At 46.9% G+C, this 22,787-nt stretch overlaps 1 protein-coding gene across 1 annotated transcript in view; it reads right to left on the bottom strand.

Moving 5' to 3' along the window:
* The window catches only part of GFRA1 (GDNF family receptor alpha 1), a 177,748-nt gene that overhangs the window by 153,113 nt on the left and 1,848 nt on the right, over positions 1-22,787 (bottom strand). Inside the window, exon 3 of the mRNA XM_006088154.3 lies at positions 21,666-21,749. Within this exon, the coding sequence (XP_006088216.1) occupies positions 21,666-21,749 (84 nt within the window). The remainder of the gene's footprint in view (positions 1-21,665; positions 21,750-22,787) is intronic.

Genomic DNA, 22,787 nt, shown 5'->3' on the forward strand with positions numbered 1-22,787 from the left:
ATATATATATATATATATATATATATATATATATATATATATATGATCTGTGGCTGCCCATGGCTCAGGGTGTGGGGGGCGATGAACAGGTGGAGATCAGGGGAGGGTCAGAAAGGTGAAGCCATGCTGTATGATACTGTAACAGTGGATACATGATGTTACAGTTATCACCCATAGAACTACATAACATAAACAGAGATCAGACCAGTAAGGTTAAACATGGACTTTAGTTAATGTATCGATATTGGCTGATTAATTGTAACAAATGCACCACACTAATACAAGATGTTAAACTGGGAGAAACTGTGGAGGAAGAAGGCATCTGGGAACTTTCTATACTATCCGTCCAATTTTTGTGTAAGTCTAAAACTGTTCTGAAAGTACCATCTATGGATTAGAAAAAGAAAAATGAAAAAAGACTGTAATAACTTTGTAAAGACACTTGATAAAAATCACTATGAATAGGTTTGCATCAGCAAAAAGGACACGCAACCCAGAGGGTTAGCAAAGAAACCTGGTTAAATATGTTAGGAAAGTGAAAGATGTACTGATTACTTCAAAACAAACCCTACCTTTGAAGGGCTTAAAAATAAGGTGAAAATGGGGGTTCCCTGTGTATGGTAAGTGAATTATATCTCAATAAAGCTGTTACCCTGGCCTCTAACTCAGTCGTTCTGTTTCTAAATATAAATTCCCCCCATAGCACAGAAAGGCGAAAGTAAGAACATTACTGCAGCCTTATGTGTAATCCCCCCAAACAAGGAAATAACCTCAGTGCCCATCCAGTGTGGAATACTGCCCATGAAAACATATATGCAGTAAAGCATAAAATGTGGACCGGATGAACACGGGCTCCACAAACACGGACTTCCAGAGAGGAAGAAAGGAAGCCATTCTGCAGGCGGACTCAGACGGACCTGTAGTCTTGAACTCTTTCCTTCCAGAATGTGGCCCAGGTAGAGTGAGGAGGAATTGAGGATCCGAGCTAGAGACCAGGAGGGCCTTGGGTTTTGTCTTTCTCCTGCTGCAAAAACGGGGCCAAGTCACCTCCAGTCCCTAGACCTGAGCTCCACCTAAACAGGCCAGGCTTGCTCCCGTCAGGTGGGAAGAAAGCAGCTGTTCCTGTCCCCAGAACCTAAAGGTCATGGAGAGGATGTGCTACCCACAGGAGAGGAGAGATGGCTGACCTTGAGATGACCTCAAATCCCTAACTGGTACACAGCCTCAGCAATTCACATCTCACCTTCCACAGTCTGACCACAAGATCCCCCGGGCTCCTTCTGATCCCAGAATCCTAGGGCTCCCTGTCAGACTGCCTTGAATCCATCTCTCTTCCTACAGTTGAAGAAAAATCAAAACAACCAAAAGCAACTTGAACTGCAGTGTTCAGAAAGTCTGCCACGTGTCTCTTCACGCGAGCCTGCCAACAGGTCTATAAAGTGCCTTCGGGCAGGTATGAACATGACTCCGGCACACAGGGGAGGAACCTGAGGCTGGAGGGGTTAAGAGGCGGGCCAAAGAGAGCGGGGTTGTCATTGGAGAGCCAGGGAGCTCAGTCCCCAGTCTGCCAGCTCTTGCCTCCAGCAGCCTCTTTTGCCCAGATGGGTGCAGTCGGTCCTTCTCCAATGTGACGATGACGACAATGGGCTGAGAAAACCATGCAGGCCCCACGGTCCCTGCCACGGTGCATTCCGATGGTGAGGCGCACCGGCTGGGCCGCAGGCCTCCTCCTCCCCGCTCCCCACCGAGTCCTAACCAGCCAGAGGTGACTCTCCGGTCCCATCTCACACTGACCTTCTTCCTCACCTGCTCCCTCACACCACACGGCCTCTCCCTTTCTCTGTCTGGAATGCTCTTCCCATCTGCCCCTCCCAGAGAGCACTTCCTACACTTGAACTTTTCTATATGTTTGGGTCTCTCTCCCCTGCAAGACTATAAGCTCCATGAAAACGGGGCCAGTCTGACTTTATTCACCATTATATCCCCAAATACCTAGCCAGGGACAGTGTATGTGAGGCCGTGAGGTCTGAAAATGCTGAGGCCTTTGTGTGACCATGAGGGAGGAGTGCGGAGCTGATGGAAGACAGTTACTCTTTGGCCCTAGAGGGGACCTCTCACCACTAAGGGCAGATCCAAGAGCAGGAGGTCAAGTCCCACCGCGTGGCTCAGGGATGAGCAACGACCTATGAACCAGGAGGTCACGGTTGGATTCCCGGTCAGGTCACATGCCTGGATTGTGGGCTTGATCCCTAGTGCGGGGCCTGCAGGAGGCAATTAGTGATTCTCTCTCATCGTTAATGTTTCTATCTCCCTCTCTCTCCCTTCCTCTCTGAAATCAATAAAAATATTTTTTTTAAATAAAAACAAGAGCTGGAGGTCAAGAGGTGATGTTCTGGGTGGCAGCGCTAGAAACCTGCCCCAGCTCTGGATCATGTTCAAATCCCAGGAACTAACAACTCTCTTTCTCATCCAAGAAGTGAGTTTTCTGTCATTCATAAGCCAAAGCATCCTAATGGCACCTCTCTGCCAAGACTGCAAGAGCCCTGTATCAGCACGGTTTCGCACACTTCTGTCCTATGTCACCTAAGAGCTGGCTGCCAAATAAGTGCTTATTAATCTGTGTCCACCTCCCTGGCTCACACTCACTGCATACCCGTTTACTCATTTACTCACTCAACAAATATCTGCAAACATGGGAACAGAGAAGTGAGCAAGCCAGATGAGGTCCTTGTTCTATGCAACTTAATATCCTAGTCAGAGAAATGGGCAAATAAATCAACAATGTAATGTTAGTGCTAAGTTCTATGCAGATAATGAAGTAGTGAGATGTCATAAACAATGAGGGAGGAGTTGGCTATGGAAGACCTCTGGATTGAAAAGGACAAGGAGGGTTGAGCCTCGACCTATGAACCAGGAGGTCACGGTTCAATTCCCGGTCAGGGCACATGCACAGATTGCGGGCTCGATCCCCTGTGTAGGGCATGCAGGAAGTAGCCGATCAATGATTCTCTGTCATTGTTGATGTTTCTATCTCTCGCTCCCTCTCCCTTCCTCTCTAAAATCAATAAAAATATATTAAAAAATAAATGACAAGGAGGAGTCAGTCAAGGGAAGATGACAGAAGAACATTCCAGATAACAGGGGAAGCAAGAACACAGGCTGAGGCAGAAGGAGCTGATGCGTTTGAGGGGCAGGGAAAGGCTGAGTGACCTAAGAGTCTGTGACCCTTCCAGGGGGGAACGGGACAAGATGAGGCCAGAGAAACAGGCAGGGACCAGATTACTTAGGGATCCTTCTCCGAGGGCAGTCCGATGCCTGTGGGGACAGTCTCCATGTCTTTGAATCTCCCCATCCTTCAGGCCTTCTTACTTGGACATACTGTGTGTGTCCTCAGAGGAGAGGACAGAGTGAGGGACTCAGCTCCAGGACTAGTCTGTCCCCTGCACGTCCCTTAACCAGTCCAGTTTTTAATTCTGTCATCCACCCAGCAACCAACGGCCTGGACTTGGAGGTCAGAGAAGACTCTTTCACCTCCAACGTTCTCTAATTCTTTTCCTATGTGTGGTCTTTTTTAAAAAGAGAGACATCAACAGAAAACATAAACCCGGCCCGAAAAGAGAACTATCACTTAAGAATTACATTTTGAAAGCAAGTATTGCAAGTGCCACGGGGCAAAGTTTGTCACTTGGGTCACACTCAGACACCAAGTCTCAGTTTTGGAGACAGCTGTTCTGCTGGCCTCTCAGAATTCCCGAGTGGTGACATGCAGCCATGGGTGCCTTCTGGGGAAGGTACACGAGCCCCCTTAAAGCGGGGGCCACAGCGCTGAAGCCTCCTGGTGCCCCCACGACCCCCAGCCATAGCTCCCTCCTGAACCCTGGTGGTAGCCTTGCCCTCTTGACTGGCTACCCTGCTGGCACCAGGCTCGGGCCCACCTGGGGGCCTTTGTGACGCACTAACACTGCGCTTCGGCCAGTGCTCAGATTGGCCAGTTCTTCCTTGTCATCTAGGTCTCAGGGCAACGTCACCTCTTTGGAATCTTCCAGCAACTAGCTGGATGGCCTTAGGCTGGTCACTGGACTTCTCTGAGCTTTGGTGTCCTTTTATGAAAAATGTGACTAGCCCACACTCCACCCCCCCACTCTGGGCAAACACTCAGGGCTTTTGTGAGGATGAAATGAAATAACCTATGAAGGCATCTCCTGTCCTAATGCTGGGCATCCAGCAGGCATCCACAATCAACGTTTTCACAATTGTCCTCTGGCTCGACGGCTTTGGCACTGACCTCGGGGCTGGGGCTTGAGTTCCTGGGGACCATCACAGCGAAACCTTCCAGCCCCAAGAGGCTGTCCATGGAAATCTCGGCCCTTGCTGGTCAGGCCTGTTTTCCTAAGGAGGAATCTTGTCCTAAGAAGGGTATTTCCAAGAGCCCGTTCTTTGGGAAAGGTACCTATGACCGACCAGCCAGCATTCAAGAAGCAGGTGCCACCAGACCCCATAAAAAGTCATTTCCAGAAGCAGCCCTTGTAAGAGAGGATGCTAGAGGAATCTCCACCCCAGCTAGGCGGACTGGGATGAATGGGCTCAAGAATTCCGACCCTCAGTTGACCCCAAGCACAGTCTAGCTGCAGCAAGCTCACTTTCTCTGCAGTGACATAGCCGCCAACAGCTGTGGGATGTCACACACGGGGCTGCTTGGGGCTAAGGTTACCCCTCCTCCACCCTGAGAGGAAAGAAAGCACATTTCGGAGTCCCTACTTCTCCCTGCTTTGCTTCTGAGGAACAAACGTCGACAAGATATAGGATCCGCTGCCGTGTTTGCCACCCAAATGCACAGAACATAATTTTATACGAAGCTACACCCGCTTAATTGTGATGCATTAAGTATTATGTTCATTGTTTCTGAAACTGGGTGGAAATGAATAATTTATTTCAGACAAAGGAAACTCTTGAATATGAAATGCCTCATCTTTTAAAATTACAATTTGGAAGACAAGAATGAAAAAAACACCCGTCGTCAGTGAACCTTACACTGCTAATGGGAAACAGTGCCTCCGCTGTTCCTACTTTGTTTGCAAACATTACTTTTTTTTCCCTCTGGTAAACAAAATTTAATACAACATTGTTGAGAATCATCGGGAAAGAGAAACACTAGGTTTCCCCCCGTGCTCACAGCTGCTCCACACAGGGCTGGCACGTCCAATACTCGTGTTCTGTGCTGGGTGGACACCCTTTCCTCTCCCTCCAGTGTTCCTGGGCGCACCTGGAATCCACTCCCCAGATCCCTGCACCCCAGTCACAGTCTCTGCCACCTCCTTCCAGAGCTTTCTTTCTGGCACCCAATTCCTTCCGTCTCCCCGTCTCCTGCCTCTCCCTCCATGGCACTTCCCTCTGCCCTGCTTTCTTCTTGGTTCTCCCCAGCAACCAGCACAGTGCTGGGCACAGAGTACCCCTCAGAAAATCTGACTACTGGTTATTTTTCAAGAAGATGATCAATGTTTTGGACTGAATTACATTGGAGGTTGTCATTTCCTGCATGGCTATTAGTGTCTCTCTCTATCTCTATCTCTATCTCTATCTCTATCTCTATCTCTCTTTCTCTTTCTCTACCTCTATTTCTCTCTCAGCAGAAGAGACCTCACCCACTCAATCCACTGTTCCTATGTCATGCTAATACCTTGGGAGAGGAAGAAGAAGGAAGTCTGGGTATTTAAACGGAGGGGACTAGCAGTCACTCACCTACCATTTACTGAGCTTTGTCATGTTCTCAGGAATGGGATCCTACGATTATCCCTTTTACAGACAGAGGAGCGAGAACAGAGGAACTCTTCAGCCATGTCGCACAGCTGGAATGTGGAACTCAAATCTGCGTGTGTTGAACCCCCGAGATTTGCTCTTTACCACAACTCCTCCGTATTTCCTAATTTCCTAGGCTCACCAGGACCTCCGCCCCGCCCCTCCCAGGGCCCACCCCCACCTCTGGAATGACCATACGTGGTCTGCCTGCTGGTTCTTGGTGTAGGAGTGTTGCCTGGCTCTGGGTGTGTTCCTGCCCAAGACCAGCTGCAGACCTAAAGGGCAGCGCCTCCTCTTCCCACCCCACCCCCACAGTGTCATTAAAACACGGTCATAAACACACCCAGATTCAAGGGCACACAGAGAGGGCTCAGGAACTCCTCAGGCACCAGCTCTGTGAGTCGCAGTCATTACTGGCTGCCATCCCAACAGCCTCCCTGCTCAGCCCTCCCTCCCCAGCGCGCCCTGGGGTTAGCGGGCATCTCTTTCAATTAAGGCAACTCCCTGCGTTTAGAATCTTGGAGTCTTTATTCAGACACTCTCCTGCGAAATGTTCTGAAGCAAGTTGGAGATTTGGCAGCGAAAACTCCCAAATGAGACACAGGACTAGGGAGCTAGAAGAACTAAATAGAATATAGAAAATAAGTGAAGAAACAAGCCCATACAGGCCCTCAGAGAGGTTGGGTGGGGCCATCCCTCCAGGCCAGGAGGACAGCCCCAGCCGGGGGATCCACTCACACTTGCCTGAGCCACTGTCCCCAAGTCAAAAAGCAGAGCCCATCCTGGGTCCAGACAGAGGGGAGACTTGGTTGGGGTTGGGGCAATGCAGAAAGGCAGGTGGGGAGCCAAGACTGCCCACATTCCCACCGCCTCCCGGGGAGGTCTCCTGTCATCAGCCAGGTCTTCAATGTGTAAGGGCCCCCCCTAAACAATTTTCAGTGATACCCACTCTCTTACCACAAGCCAAATTGTCTTCCTCCTACCACTCGCATTAAGACCCTTCACGACTTGGCTCCAGACCACTCTGCTTCCTGCTGGCACCTCTCTGCTCCTCCGTCACCTGCTCTACCTGTGCCCACCCACCTCCCCAGGACGCCTCCGGGACTCCTGCTCCTCTGCCCACCCATCACTGGCACCTAAATGGGGGCCTTTGTACACTTGGTCTTTTCACCCCGAAGCCTTGAGGTAATTCTGGGAGAGAAGGTGAACTTGACCTACACTTGCTCCAAGTCCACCAGGAGCTGAGGCAAACAGCATGGGCTCCTAGCCTCACTGTTATTTCCCCAGGAGGTACCTTCTGTGATGAGAAGTTACTCATCCACAAGAGGCCATCTCTGGTCTAGAAGCATCCAGAGGCCCTGAGTATGCTTTTATGACACAAAACTATATTACGTTGAACCCAATGAAATTTCTGCTAGTTCACTCTGAAAAAAAAAAAAAGGCCATTTCATATGATTCAACCGAAAAATGTAAGCAAGGCTGAAGTACATTAACCAGGATCCTTCCGTGGTTCTGCTAAGCCCTGGTGCGTGGCAAACCTGCCCATCTCTTCTCCCACCGCGGCTGGTACCTAGTGCTCCAGCCATCGCACGGAGCTTATTACTAACTAGCACCTTGGACTCTTGGTGCCTTTGTCCATGCTGTTGCCTCTGCCTGCCTGGAATGCCCTCCCCCCATCTCTACTTACCGAACTCCTATCCATTCCTCAAAACCCAAAGTCCCCTTCAGCAAGCCTTCTCTGACCCACAGCTCCATCTCATCAGTTATTCCCTTCTTGGGGCTACATCTGAGTGTTGCAAGGAATTCTATTCATTCACTTCCCACTTTGCATCATAATTTTGTTCATGCACACCTATCCCTAAACCAAAAAGAGAATCCTTGGAAGGCAATGGTAAGGTCCTATTTATCTCTGAGTCACAGGTTTCCCACTGAGCTCCCAGCTCTCCATAAATATCTGATGAATGAATTTGGCAGAAATATCATTCTATCACACTGGAAAATGTTGAAACTGATAGAGAGATTGACCAATTCTCTCTTCATTCTGAAATAAATGCATATATCACATATATTATATGTAATATGATTTATATAAATATGTATACACACACTTTGAATCATTATAAAGGCGACGTTCATTAAAATACATTTCATTTTCAAAATTAAGCTATCAGCTACTACCGTGTGTATATATATTTTGGGGACGTCCGGTGTCTATCACTCGGTAAAATGCTTAGCAATCCTCCATGCAGGCTGTGCACTTAACTTCGATGGACCCTCTCCTGTTATGTCCGTGTCAATGGGTTCTGCAGCCCCATCTCCTGGATAACAATGGACTTTTGCCATTCCTACCTGTGTCCTGGACCTCAGCTTCCTTATCTATCAAATGGGGCCATGATTACCTATTCTTCAACAAGGTTGACACAAGTTATTACCGATAAACACCTAGCTCGTTGCTTCTCACAGCTGTTGCAACATTGCTTCTAGTTCTCTTGAGGTCTCATGGAAACAGCAACCGGGAATAGGTTTAGAGTTTCAGCCTGATCACTCCTTTTTCCATTCAAATGCCACTTGCCATTCATTCCTACGCATGCAAGAAAACAATGGGATTCCATGGAGGACTGGCCGGAATTCACTGATCTCCTGGTATGGCCTTCAAGAGTGTATCTGAAACGCGTATAACAGGGATCAATGAAACATTTCATAAACACGGGCTGTAAGAAAACTGCTGGCCTGTTCCTACAAAGAATGCAATCAATACTTATTTTCATACATTATTAACTGGACACAAAACGATCATGTGCAAAGGGCGGCAGCACTAGCGGTGGGCATGGTGCTTCTTAGACCATCCGGTGGCGCGAAGGGATATGGCAGCAGCAAGGTGGAAGCCGAATGAATTAGCGCATTAGGTCACCTCAACGTGGAAATAAACTGCATATTCCTTCCCTTACCACTGGGTAATGCTATTTATATGACAACAGGACCAAAACCATGGCCCCAGGCATTTCGCTCTACTTTAGAAGCCTTCCATCTCATACGAAATGAAAAGAAGATACAACCCAGAAGTTGCTTCTTTGGTTAATATTTCTGCAGTCCTGCAAGAATGCTTTTCACACTGTCGGTTGTCAATTAGGAACGCGTCAGAATGCAGGGGTAAATATTAAAATAATCGGTATTTGTGGGGAGCCGGCACAGCCATGGCATACTCAGCCCCAGGGCGCCTTATGTGCCATGCCAGCTCAGCCTGGTTCAGTGACCCTGAGTGGGGGGGGTGAAAGGATTGAGAAAAGACAAACAAGAGAATGAAAGCTGGGACGCTGCTCCCTGATGAGGAGACAACGCCAGCGCCCACAAGCCGTGTCTTTATTTTATAGCAGATGCCGCGAGGCAAAGTAGGGGCGTGGTCACATTGTTTACAGCATTCTCGTGAGTTTCAACCCTACTCAACTACATGCACCTGAACTCTAGCACAAAGCACGTGGGGCCACATGTTTGGACCATAGGTTCAAGCTCACAACCACAGCCGTTGGCTATGATTGTGCTGGGAGGGCCCTGCCCTCCAGCTGGGACTTGCACGTGGCAATGAGAGGACCCTGTCCTTTCATTAGTCCGAGGCTTGAACCTGGCCAAAACACCGTAACTGCGCCCCACAGATATTGGCGTGTATTTCAACTCCAAAGGCCCTTTGTCAAACAGGGACTCAGGTGGGAGACAGGAAAGAAGAAACTGGGAATGAGGAGGGAGAAAAGGGACTGGATAGCTGATCCTTAATAAACGAGCCCGCTTTGTGCTTAAAATCTCAGCCCGTAACAGGAGAAAGTGCACAGGCTTTGGAGATGCAGGAACAGGCTGTGAATCTGAACTCTTCCACTTACCAGCTGTGTGGCCCTGAGACAGTCACTCAACCTCTCTGAGCTCAGGTTTCCACCTCAGAAATCAGAGATGCGTCCTGGCTTTTAGCGGTGGCTGGGGACCCAAAGGAAATAATACCCAGGAACAGGCTGCCCAGGGCAGGGCACTCCGCAGGGGCTCCCATGGGTTTTCCTCTCCCTACACTTACCTCCCCTTTAAAGAGAGCGCAGGTTTGGAGATCACGGAGCTCTGGGATGGATAGGCGGAGTCCCAGAGGGAACTGTGGTTTGACCAAAAATAGGCCATTTGACCAAATGATTAAAAGTCTGTCATATGCTAATGCTTGAACGGGGCGGACCTTGGGCCAATTTGGTAGGAGTAAATTGCAATTGATTTTCGAAGAAATTGCTTGTTCTCTTGCCTTTCCTCAGCTGTGTCACACTCTCTCACACACAGCTGCCTTTGTCACAGCCAGAACCATCTGAGACACGTGACAAGGAAGACCTTTTTGAGGCAAAATGTTGAATAATATAGACATCCATACCCACACACACTATAAATCCATGCACACATGAGCAGGCAGATATACTGTGCAAATGTATCCATCTCTGTGTGTATACATGTTTATACCGATGTTCGGAGAGCTCAGTTTTAGAAATAATTCTGCACCACTGTTGTATCCTGCTGTAGGCTTTGCAAATCCCTCTGGGGTTGGAGAGATCTCCTGAGTCGCTTTTATTTTTGCAACAACCTAACTCTTTGAATAAAGATCATAAAACAGCACACCCCTAAAATCCCTCCATGCACTCCCCGCCCTGTCTACAGGAGTCCCTGGATATGAAAATGGTTAAAAGATCACAGGAGATAAAAAATCATAAGAATAAAGGTTAACAATAGCCGCCTTCATCCCTAATTTCTGATATGGTGATAGGCCCTCTCAGAACATTAATTAGAAAGGAAGGAGAGATGAAAGAAACGCCCCGGGGACATAATAAATTAGCCCCTTATGCAAATCACCCATTCGTTTTCATCACTGACCCAGCTAGTTGAGTCTCTAAATTATGGGAAGTGGTTAGCTTCTTTAACAAAAATTCCAGATAAAGGATTGATTTTTTTTTTTTAATCTGAGGGCTAGGGGGAGGCTTAAGGCAACAAATAATTTCTCAGTTTCCTTGCAGGAAACTCTGAAGGGAGCCAAAAGATATGAAGACTAACGTTCCAGCCACTGGTTTCTGTTGCCAAACAAAGCCTTATTAATTAACCCTTGGAAACAATTCCAAAATAATGGATACCGGCCCCATAACTATAGTCGATGGCTGTGGTTCCCACCCTAACTGTGTACAAACAACGTGTGGCATCCTAAAGGGGGCACAGACCTGAACAGGTAAAGGGCCATTTAAAAGAGGTGGGGAAATGCCAGGATATGGAGTTTCAAGTACCAATTTAAAAACACACACACCTAATTTTACTTATCATCACTGTCCTAGACAATTTATGTTCTCCTGTCCTAGAAATGTATGGAGTTGTTTTCTTATCAAAGAAGGGGACTGGACTAGAATGACCTCCAAAAGTCCCACGGCAGCTCCAATCCACTGATTTTATTTATTTGCAAAACAAACACGGCACTTCCGACCACTTAATTTGTTTAAATACAAGCTTATGACAGGCATGTTGTCTACTGGACTCACTCCTGGCTGCGTTTTTCTCCTTCCTACTCTGTTCTCCACTTCCCTATTTCTTATTTTGTTTTATCTTCTTCCCTGTATTCAAATGAGCTGCTATAAATATATCCTGGTTCAGAGTAAGGTATATATTTAATAAATCAGGGTTTACAAATGTTATTAGTATGGTAACTAAAAATGCCAAGATGGCAAGTTTCTTTGGTCTGAAGAAAATGCTAGAAGGAGAACAGTAAGTCTCAGAATCATCCAACATTCATCCAGCAGGCCCTTGAAGAAGGAAGGAAAACAGGTTAAAGACGACTCTTGTCTCCTGCCCTTTTTTTAAATAAAAGGATGCCCTTCAGGTAGGGAAGGCACTGGCCCAAGGTCACCCTGCTGGTTAGGGGGGAAGCTGGAAGCCTGACTCTTGGACCAGTGCTCTTTGGGTCAAACAATCCTGATTTGATCCTTTCCCTTGAGAATTTGGTACTGTATCCCAGAGAACAACAACCACAAAAAGCACATCCTTTGGAAAGAATAAGCTTCGACAGCAGAAAATGAAGAGATGGCAGAAAGCAATCCTTCGGAGGACTAAGGAGAAGAAATGAGGACAGACATATTGGCTATAAATAATTCTGAGCCTTGTAACAATCTTTAGTTCATACGATTACTTGTCACTCACTGGTGTTTTATCTCCCCTCTCCTGGTAACGGGGCCTACAGTCACTCTATGCAAAATGTTTGGCTGCCTCTACCTTCACAGCCTTCGCTGGGACACTGAGGCCTTCGCCATGAGGACTGAGAGAGTGGGATGAGCTGCTGCTTTATTCATCAAACTTCGAGAGGCTGACAGTTCATCATCATAATAAGATTGGCCTTTAGGAAGTGGTCAGTGTCACAAGAAGACAGAGATTCCTCGGGTCATCAGGTAGACAATCAGAAAATATGTGTGGAGTATGACCCCATTTTTATTTATAAATATATCTATATCTATATCTATATCTATATCTATATCTATATCTATACACACACACACACACATTCATATATAGGGAAAAATCTAAAAGGCTCATATCAACCTGTTTACAGCGATTATCTTTGGGAACCTGCACTGTAGGTGATTTGAGTTCATTTTCCTTTTTGACCTGTTTGTAATATCTTATTGTTCTACAATAAAAATGGATTGCTGAGGGGCGGGAGAGGGAGAGAATAAAAACCAAAAGTAGTGGCCTGTGAAAGTGAAAGGTACGTGTCCTTAGCCCAGCCCGTGGAGACGGAAGCAGCTCCCAGCTGTGCGGCATGCCCTTCTCCGGGAGCCGTAATTCTTCCTGCTCCGAGGGGCGTTGGAGAGGAGATTTATGGGGAGAGGTCAGGAGAATGGGAATCAGTCAAGCTGAGAAGGGAAGGCTGATCACAGGAATCTTTAAGCACAGGAAGAGCTCCCACCCCATGACCACCGGCTACAGCCAACTCACCTCTGACCAAAGAGCATAAGGAGGGGCCCCCCCGAAGGAACAGGGAGGTTCTGAGCAGCGGGGAGACCTTCCACCAAGGGGAGTTAAGACTCAAACTGGGTTCTCAGATCTTTCCTACAGGGCCCGCTGGATAGAGGGTAGGTTTTTCATTTCTTGTCCCAGGTGGTTTATGAGCGGCCTCCTTAAAGCTTGGGGATTGCTATCCTTATTAGAACATAGAATCATTGTTCCAAGATCAGGGAATATGGTTTGCTGAAGAGAGTCCCAGTCTTGGAGTCAGGAGCAAGTCAATGGCGAACACGGCATTGGCACAGCATTAAAAAATGGCCAAGACTTATCGAGAACCAGCTATGTTCCAGGCATTATTCTAGGTATTTTACTTACTGCATCTTTAATGCACAAGAACCTATAAGGTAGGAGATACCAACATCACATTTTACATCTAAGGAGCCTGAGGCACAGTAAATGCAAATGACCTACAAAGTGAGAGCTAAGAGGCACCCAGGCGGATGGAACTCCAGAGCATATGTTCTTCGTCCAGCACCAGCAGGTCCACAGCTGGAGAGTCACGAAGCTACCTAGGCCACTGTTGGGACAGCAGCTGGTCAACCCAGCTTGTCTGGACACAGGGTGGCTGGAGTGAGACTGAAGATCAATTAATAGAGAAATCGAGGGAGGAAGACTGAAGCCAAGTCACCAAGCTGCTAGGAAAAGACCTGCCAATGAGGAGGCCAGGCGGGATTGGGAGAAACTAGACACAGAGAGGACAATAACAAGGCCAGGGCAAAGTTCAAGTGAGAGATAAGACGGGAATGGAGAGAGGGCAGCAGGACTTAGTGATGGGTCCAGCTTTAGGCATGAGATGGTAGAGGGTGTGGAGATGACCCCAAAGCTCATCACTTAGACAGATAATGCCATTACGTAAGACAGGAGACTGGAGAAGGAAGGGTGTTAGGAGAAAAGGGGAGAGATGATGAGACCCATTGTGGATGTGCTGCGTTGGAGTAACTGAGATACATCCAGATGAAGTCATCCAGGACTCAGCTGGAAATAACCAGTTTAGAGCCCAAGAGAGGTTGGAATAGGAGGGAAGACTCTAAGTCATGGGTGTAAGTGGAGATTGAGGTCCTAGGGATGGATAAAATTTGTCCAGAGAACACGCAGAACAGAAAGGAGCCAACAATGGCCTCCTCTAAGGAGCGACATGTCCTGGCAAAAGTCTTGGAGGCCACCCTCAAGCAGTGTGGCCCCGGCCAAGTTGCTTCTCCTCTCTGAGCTTCAAGTCTGTAAAAGCAAAGGGTCACAGCAGGCCCTTCTTCTCTGATATTCAAACACCCATGGTTAATGGGATGCCTGCTCAGGGCCAAGAAGGATGCTCCATGCTGAGAAGACGCCCAGCATAATGTGCAAGTCCTTGGCTTTGTAGTGGGAAAGGCAGACACATAAATAAGTCCTCTCAATATGCTGTGATTAACAGCTACCATAAAGGCAAGAGCAAAATGCAGCATGAAAGAGTCCCGAGTGGAAGTGCCTGTCAGGGAGAATTGCAGCGTGGCCCTCCGAGATGAAATTTGATCTTGGTCTTGAAGAACTAATAGAGACTTCCCAAACAGAGGCAAAACCATGCGCAAAGCTACAAGACAGTGAATGCACATGAAGTCCCTGGGGGATGGATTGCTCAGTGAACGTCAGTGGAGAGGAGGTGGTGGGGCCAAGCTGGCGTGCTAAGGAGTTTACCATATGCCAGCATAGATAACAGGAAAGATAATTAGCTATCTTAGAGAGCTGAGTGGAAAGGAAAGGACCACTATACACCCCTAGCAGCTGGCATTTACAAACCCTTCTCTAAGATCATGATTTGACAAGACAGCAGATCACCTCATAAGGCTCTTCTTCAACATGTAAAAAATTTTAAGAAAGTTTTTTTTAATAGTGACATAAATAGGATGGGACATTATAACAGAGAAGCTACATGTGGCTAATTGTTCATAGCATCATTCAGGAAAAAAAGGAGCCAGATTCAAAAGAGAGTTGCAGCAGTTCTCAACCTGTGGGTCGCGACCCCTTTGGCAGTCGAACGACCCTTTCACTGGGGTCGCCTAAGACCATCCTGCATATCAGATATTTACATTACGATTCATAACAGTAGCAACATTACAGTTATGAAGTAGCAACGAAAATAACTTTATGGTTGGGTCACAACATGAGGAACTGTATTTAAAGGGCCAGAAGGTTGAGAACCACTGTCCTAGAGCAAACCATTCCTTGGGAACCGATCTCAAGATGCTCAGGCTTCCTGGGAAGGTCTAAGCCACCCCCAGGACTTGGGAGGAAATAATGACAGAGCCAGAGAGCTGGAACTTTGTCTTCCAGCAAATCAGACCGAGGCTGTTCAGATCCTAATATCACTCTTTCCCGGGGATCTATCCACTTGATTCTTGTTTGCAATTCCACCAACTTCTATTATATTCTAAGAAGGTCTGGCATCTCTTGACTCTTCTCTACAAAATCCAACCTCCCAATCAATACTTTTAAACCTCAAAGCCCTCTTTTCTGCTGGCTGCCCGTGGAGGTGCTTACATCCTCCCGCTCTGATCCTCCATCCTCAGGCTTTCCTGGGCACCCCCCTCTACTTTCAAAATCTCTCTCTGCTTTGTCTCCCCCTCCAGAGAGTCCAAAACCATTGCCAACAAGTTCATCTTCCTTTCAAATCACTATTTACTTCTTGCTGTTTCTTGAACTTCCGTGAAGAAGAAAATAAAAGGCAGAATGAAGGTTAAAGAGCTGAGAGTCATGGCTGCCAGAGGCGTAGATGCGAAACGCCAGTGGTGGCTCCTCTGAGCGCCCCCTCGTGGCCCCCTAGACTGGGCTCTCTCTTCTCCTCCAACACCCTCTTATACTGGCTCACTTTTTCCTTTGTGCACTCCCTCTCACTGCCTGATTCTTCATGTCTGAGATCCCTAAAAACTACACCGGCATCAACCCACAGTGCAGGCACCACCTGGGGCCCTTTAAAATGCCTGAGAGGTGGAGGTTTGAAGATGGCGGCGCAGGTAAATGCCTGTACTTGCCGCCTCCCACAACTACATCAGAATTACAACTAAAATACAGAACAACCACCATCCAGAACCACTGGAAAGTGGGCTGAATGGAAGTCCTACAACTAGAGAAGTAAAGAAGAAGGCACACTGAGACTGGCAGGAGGTAAGGAGATGTGGAACGGACTGATCCCGCACCCACGTGTGCCGCTTTTTTAATTGGGAGGGAGATGGTCTCTGCGGAGGCCGCCTGGAGGAACAAGGCATCCCAGCCCCACACCAGACCCCCAGCTCCGGGTCCCAGAGCTGGGAAAAGAAGTCCCTACGGGCAGTAAGAACTAAGGGCTGTAAAAACCAGTGTGGATTGGGGCTCAGTGACACAGAGGCTGCTGGAGACCCAGCTGTTCCTCTTAAAAGGCCGGCACCACGAACTGAACTTACAAGGTCCTGCTTCCTCTGAGCTCCAGCACCGGGACGAGGCTCTGGGGAACACAGACACAGATGAGGAGGTACTGGATTGTCTGGCATCAGGGCAGGAACTTGGGGGCTGCTTTCTCCCAGGTCTCACAGGGCTGACTGGCAGCCAATTATGTTTGCTCTGCCCTGGTGATTCCCTAAAACCCAGCCTCATCCAGTTTACAATCCCACCCAAGCTGTGTGTAGCAGCTTTTGCATATAAATGGCCTGTGCTTGCTCAGGCTAAAACCTGTAAAACAAGCTGCAGCTGTGTCAGGGAGCCCAAAACCTATCAATAAAAGGCCCAAGACTCAGCACCAGCACCAACCTACCTTGCTTCATAGCTGAGCCTCATCTGGGCACTTCCAAAACCAATACAAAGAGGAGGAATCTGCAGATCTCTCTGTAGTTCCTGCAGGTTGGCCCCAGATAGTGGTTGACTTTGCACCTCCCTGGAGACCCAAGAGCCAGTGTACCCAGTGGTCAGTGTCAAACCATACCAGATTACAGCTCTACACATCAATAAGCGACACACTCAAGGGGCAGACTCAGTGAGCACCAAAGCCCCACTGAAGCAAGTCCTGCTCCATAGGGGTGTCTCCTACACAGCAGCTCTCCCACTGTAGTCACAGCTGGTTCTCACAGGCAATTGGCCTGGAGGTCAATTCCTCCCAGTGACACCAACAGCAATCAAGTCTCAACTACAACAAAACTGTGCTCACAGCCCACAAAGGGGTGCACCTAGAGCTCCCAGCTTGGGTGACTGGGGAGGCTGAACCACTGGGCCCTCTAGAACACCTACTACACAAGGCCACTCTACCAACTCTGGGAGACATAGCAGCTCTACCCAATACATGGAAATAAACACAGGGAAGCAGCCAAAATGCAGAGACAAAGAAACATGTCACAAATGAGAGAAATAGAAGAAAGCAAACTACTGGCTATAGAGTTCAAAACCACAGTTATAAGGTCACTCTAGAAACCTCCAAAAAAAAAAAAAAAAAGGAAAAGGACCAGTAAGAAATTAAGCATACACTGACTGAAATAAAGAATAATATACAGGAATTCAACAGTAGAGTAGAGAATTCTGAGAATCAAATCAACAATTTGCAATATGAGGAAGCAAAAAACACCCAACCAGAAGAGAAAAAAGGAAAAATAATCAAAAAACATGAAGACAGTGTAAGGAGCCTCTGGGACAACTTCAAGTGTACCAAAATTCGCCTTCTGCGGTGCCAGAAGAAGAAAGAGTGCAAGATATTGAAAACCCATTTGAAGAAATAATGACAGAAAACTTTTCCTACCTGTTGAAAGAAATAGACTTACAAGTCCAGGAAGCACAGAGAGTCCCAAACAAGAGGAACCCAAAAGGACCACACCAAGACACATCATAATTAAAATTCCAAGGGCTAAAAACAAAGAGAGAACCTTAAAAGCAGCAAGATAAAAGCAGTTAGTTATCTACAAGTGAATACCCATACGACTGTCAGCTGATTTCTCAACAGAAACTATGCAGGCCAGAAGGGAGTGTCAAGAAATATTCAAAGTGATGAATAGCAAGGACCTACAACCAAGATTATTCTACTCAACAAAGTTATTACTTAGAATTGAAGGTCAGATAAAGAGCTTCACAGACAAAAAAAACCTAAAGGAGTTCATCACCACCAAACCAGTATTATATGAAATGTTGAAGCGTATTCTTTAAGAGGAAGAAGAAAAAGATCAAAAATATGAACAACAAAATGGCAACAAATACAAATCTATCAACAATTGAATCTAAAAATCAAAATAAATGAACAAGAAATCTAATGAACAAAATAAACTGGTGAATAAAATAGAATCAGAGGCATGGAAATGGAACAGACTGACGATTCTCAGAGGGAAGGGTGCTGGGGGTGTGGGAAGAAATTAAACTAAGATCTTATATGCATTACCTATGGACACAGACAATAGGGTGGCAAAGGCCTGGGGTGGGGTGGGAACTGGGTGGAGGGGCACAATGGGGGGGGGGGACATCAGTAATAATCTCAACAATAAAGATTTTTTTAAAGTGCCTGAGAGGCCAAACTTCTGCTATCTCATTTCCACAAGAGTGGTCCCCCCAATCTCCCACCACAGTTCTCCCCGACTAGGCTGCCTCATTTCCCTTCTGCAACTCAGGCTTCGGAACAGATGACAGTTTGACCTCCACATGGCCTTTTAACTGGTGATCAAGTAAACAACGGCGAAGTTGACTGTGGGTTTTGAGGAGTCGAAAGAAAATGGAAACTCAAGAACGTCAAACATGTCTTGTTCGGTGAGAGGTTCAGCTCACACTTAATGTATGTGGATAAACATTCTCTTCACATGGGGCAGGGAAAACCAAATATGGAAACTCTGACGGCTGCCATATCTGCAAGCAGAGGCCCTGTTGTCCTGGTTTCCTCCGAGAGATTTTCAAGACAGAAGAGATGTTCTAGAAACTCAGACTCAAGCCATGAAAAGCAACATTTATCATCCTGCTCCTCTGTCCTTCTCCATCCTACCAACGCCAAGCTGAGTAATATGCATTATTCAATGACTTAAACCCTCTCGGCTCCATTTGGCTTTCCTATACCCACTTAAGGCCCAGAGTCACTGTCAGAAGTCAAAGCTCATTAATGCTGGAACCTAAATTCAATGCCCTTGAGATATAAAATGTAGTTCTAGACAAAGCCTTCCGGGCTCTGATTAATTCATCATGACTTCTGGGTTCTCACATTCAGGATCACACTTGCTATGAAAAGACACTTGGTCGAGGGAGAGATCCAAAAATGAATGAGTAAAACTTGGTTGGGGCAGAAGAATCTCCTGTACTCATCAAAGAAATGCAGATAAAACAGTGGTATCTGAGAATGACCCAGCCACTTGGAGTGAGTCATGAAGACAAGGACTGAAAAGACAATGCAAGAGCACAGTGGAGACATTCTAGAAGCGGCCTTGATCTTCCCGCAGAATCATGGACTGTTAGGACTGGACATTATTCACTCCTCTGGCCTCATTATACCAAGAGAAGAGAGATGCAGTGAGGGAAAATAAGTCTGTTAAAGTCCCATAGCAGTTCTGAAATTATAACCCAATGGCCCTTCCTCTTCACCCCCTTCTTTCCTCTCACTGTCCATGGGAAGGTCCATATCCTTCCAGGCATCAGTACAAAGACGGAGAGGTAACATATCCATGGGGTAGACAGCAGGCAAAAGGCACTGCCCTTCAAAAGCACTAGGAAGGCTCTGGTTTGTGTTGCTCAGTGGATACAGTGTCAGCCTGTGCACTGAAGAGTCACGGGTTCAATTCCCAGTCAAGGGCACATACCTGAGGTACAGGTTCAAACCCGAGCCCCAGGTCAGGGCACCTGCAGGAGGCAATGTCTCTCTCACATCTATGTCTCTCTCTCTCTCTCTCTCTCTCTCTCTCTCTCTCTCTCTCTCTCTCTCTCCCCTTCCTCCCTCCATCCCTCCCTCCGCCTCTCCTTCCCTTCTACTCTCTAAAAAAAAAAAAATCAATCAATGGGAAAACTACCCTTAGGGGAGGATTAACAAAACAAAACAAAAAAAGCACTAGAACAGCCAAGTTCACTTCTGGTATCCCATCTACCACACCCCATCCTAGTTCCTACAGAACTGATCCCATAAGAGCCCAGATGGTCACAAACACCTGTCCCGGCTGAGCCAAGGGGACAGACAGCATTAGTAGGGATTTAGAGTGAAAATTTTCAGCATTCTCCAGGATAATGTATGAATGCCTGATACTAAACTTGTACCCATATATCTTATCCCAAAACACACACACACACACACACACACACACACACACACACACACTTTTCCTCTGAACCAAAGGACAGAATAATGTAGAGGAGTGCTTCGAAAGATTCATGAGCACATGAAGCACTGAGCCCAGAGATCTTCTTGAAATGCAAATTCTGATTCAGTAGACCTGGGACAGAGCCCTGAGATTCCACACTCCTAACCACCTCCCAGGTGACTCTCTGGGGCTGTTCTGAGGCCCACACACTGAGTAGCCAGGGGCAGACATTACACAATGTTGGAACCAAACAAATCGGGGTTTAAATTCTGGTTCCTCCACTTAGGAGCTTTGTGATTCTTAGACTGAGTTTCCTAACTTCATTCTGCCTCAACCACCTCATCTCTGAAATGGAAACAAGAATACCTAAGAAACACTTGATGATGATGACATAAGTTAATGATGTGAAGCTTTTAACAGTGCCTGACATAGTATAAGGGCCTGATAAATGTCAGTTGCTGGCTGCCTCTAAGATTCATGAAGGCAGGGACAACATCTGTCTGGCTCCCTGCCAGAACCCCAATGGCTAGGACATAGTAGGTGCTCAGTGGATGTTTGTGAATGAGTAAACGTATCTCCAGTACACCCACACACATGCTCAATATTTACACACTCCCGTGGTTCTATGGCTTTCTGTAGGGAAACATAAAACACAGAACACCAGAACACTCTCACCAGTAACAAATCAGCATCTCATAGAATCCAATTCAACATTAACCACCGTGCATAACCACTGAAAACATATCATTTGTGATGGCTCTATATATACTTGAGAAAATGCCTTCACCGTAAACAAAGACAACATCAGACAGAAGTCTGTGCATCATGAAGAGAGATGACTGCCTCGCTCATTATTTATGCGGTTGTCTGAATGCAGATGTTATGACAACTTCATTCTAAATCTAGGTTGATTTCCAAGCCAAACGTAGAATTGCAAGGACAGACAAAACAAGCCCTGGGAAGCAAGGCTACTTTGTAAAGGGCCACCGGGGCAGTAAAACAGTATCTTACATATGCACACACACTGGCTCAGGAACAATTAGAGACAAAAGAACTGTTAACAAATGGCAGAGCTTAATCTTTTAAAGCAAAGGCAGACAAATGAATAAATCCAAAATTCTTCAACAATCTCAGATGATCTTCAGACATCTCATAAAGTAAGTGGCATCATTTAAACAGATCCCATTTCAGGGAAGCACTGGGTCTGATACATAAAGAAGAGAATACTATTGCCACCTACAGACAGAACCCGCACTCCCTTTGCAAGAGTCGGCCAATCGTATTTTAGTGTGTGTGTGTGGCGGGGGGGGGGGGGGGGGGGAACCAAGTCACCTCCCTCCAACCTCTTCCAAACCACCACACCACATTACTTCATTTAGAATGACTTTCAAGCCATACAATCATGTCTAGTCATTCTGCCTCTTCATTATCATCATCCTATTTCTAATTTCCCAGAAACACTGCGCCATTCAACTACCTCCTCATACGCCGTTTGAGAGCCAAAGAGAATGCAAGCCAATGCATTTCACGCAGGCCAGGGCCCCAGAGTAGAAGTATAAATCTGCTTACCAGGTATGAAGGGGACCACCCGAAATATATCAGACAATCTGCTGTTGACTGGTTCATAGGGGGAATCTTCGAGCAGATCATTTCCTAAAAACAACAGGAAGATTGGGCTCAGATCTGGAACACAGGCATATTCCAGGCAGTTTTTGTTACTGAATCTGAATTCTAATTATGTTATGATTGTGTAACAAAAAGATGCTGAAACTTTCAAAGACTTCACATGCCTCTATTTGGCTCTGGTTGTTTTGTTGTTTTTTTTTCATTCCCTCTGCCTTTGTTGTCCTTGCTCTCCCCAGAGTGCCATGAAAACACTGAAGAGCAACCCAGCCTGATTTTGCCAGAACTCTCTCCCACTTCTGCAAAGGAATGAAATCAGAGAGGAAGAAACCAGTGATATCGTGCCGCACTCGCCTCCAGGAGCCAATGGAAGAAAGGTGACTCAAAGGAGGCCCCCCATTCATTCCTTTGCTCCACAAACATGGCGTGTGGTCAGAAAGCAGGTACCCTAGCTATTAAACAGTCGGTCTTTGAAACAGGTTTTCATCAGTAGGTTCTGGAGGGAAGTGGTAGCTGATAGGTCAATTCCGTTTATTACAAATTTCGGATGTGAAGTGTCGGTGGAGAATGAGCGCACTGGATGTCTGCGTTAGATTTACAAACACAGCCACATCGATCAAAGTGGAGGTCTGTGGGCCTTTCCCTCTCTGAGCCACATCCATGTTAACCGAGGTTGAACCACACCAGCTGGTTCAAGACTCAGCTAATCTAAGATGACAAATGGTTTTTCCCACATCAAAGCCTTTGATCAGTTTGAAGGGGGGGAGGGGGAGGGTAAAGATAGAATAGATGTTACTGGACCTTTAACACTTAATTCTTTCTCTTATGTCAGAATAGACAGAAGGACAGAATAAAGGGGGAAACTCCAGGGAGGACGCAGGGCAAGTCTGAATAATTATTCTGTGAAGCCAACTCTCCTTACAGAGAAGTGGCCGTCCCTTGGGTGGCCTTTAATGGGGTCCCTCCTACTCAAAGCTCTGACCAGATTTCAAAGAGGTCAGCGGGGTCCCGGGGTGTCCCCCTCACCCATAATGGGTTTTTCAACAACCAGGCCCCAACAATACAGCT

Source organism: Myotis lucifugus, unplaced genomic scaffold, assembly GCF_000147115.1.
Source record: "Myotis lucifugus unplaced genomic scaffold, Myoluc2.0 scaffold_44, whole genome shotgun sequence".
Lineage (NCBI taxonomy): Eukaryota > Metazoa > Chordata > Mammalia > Chiroptera > Vespertilionidae > Myotis > Myotis lucifugus.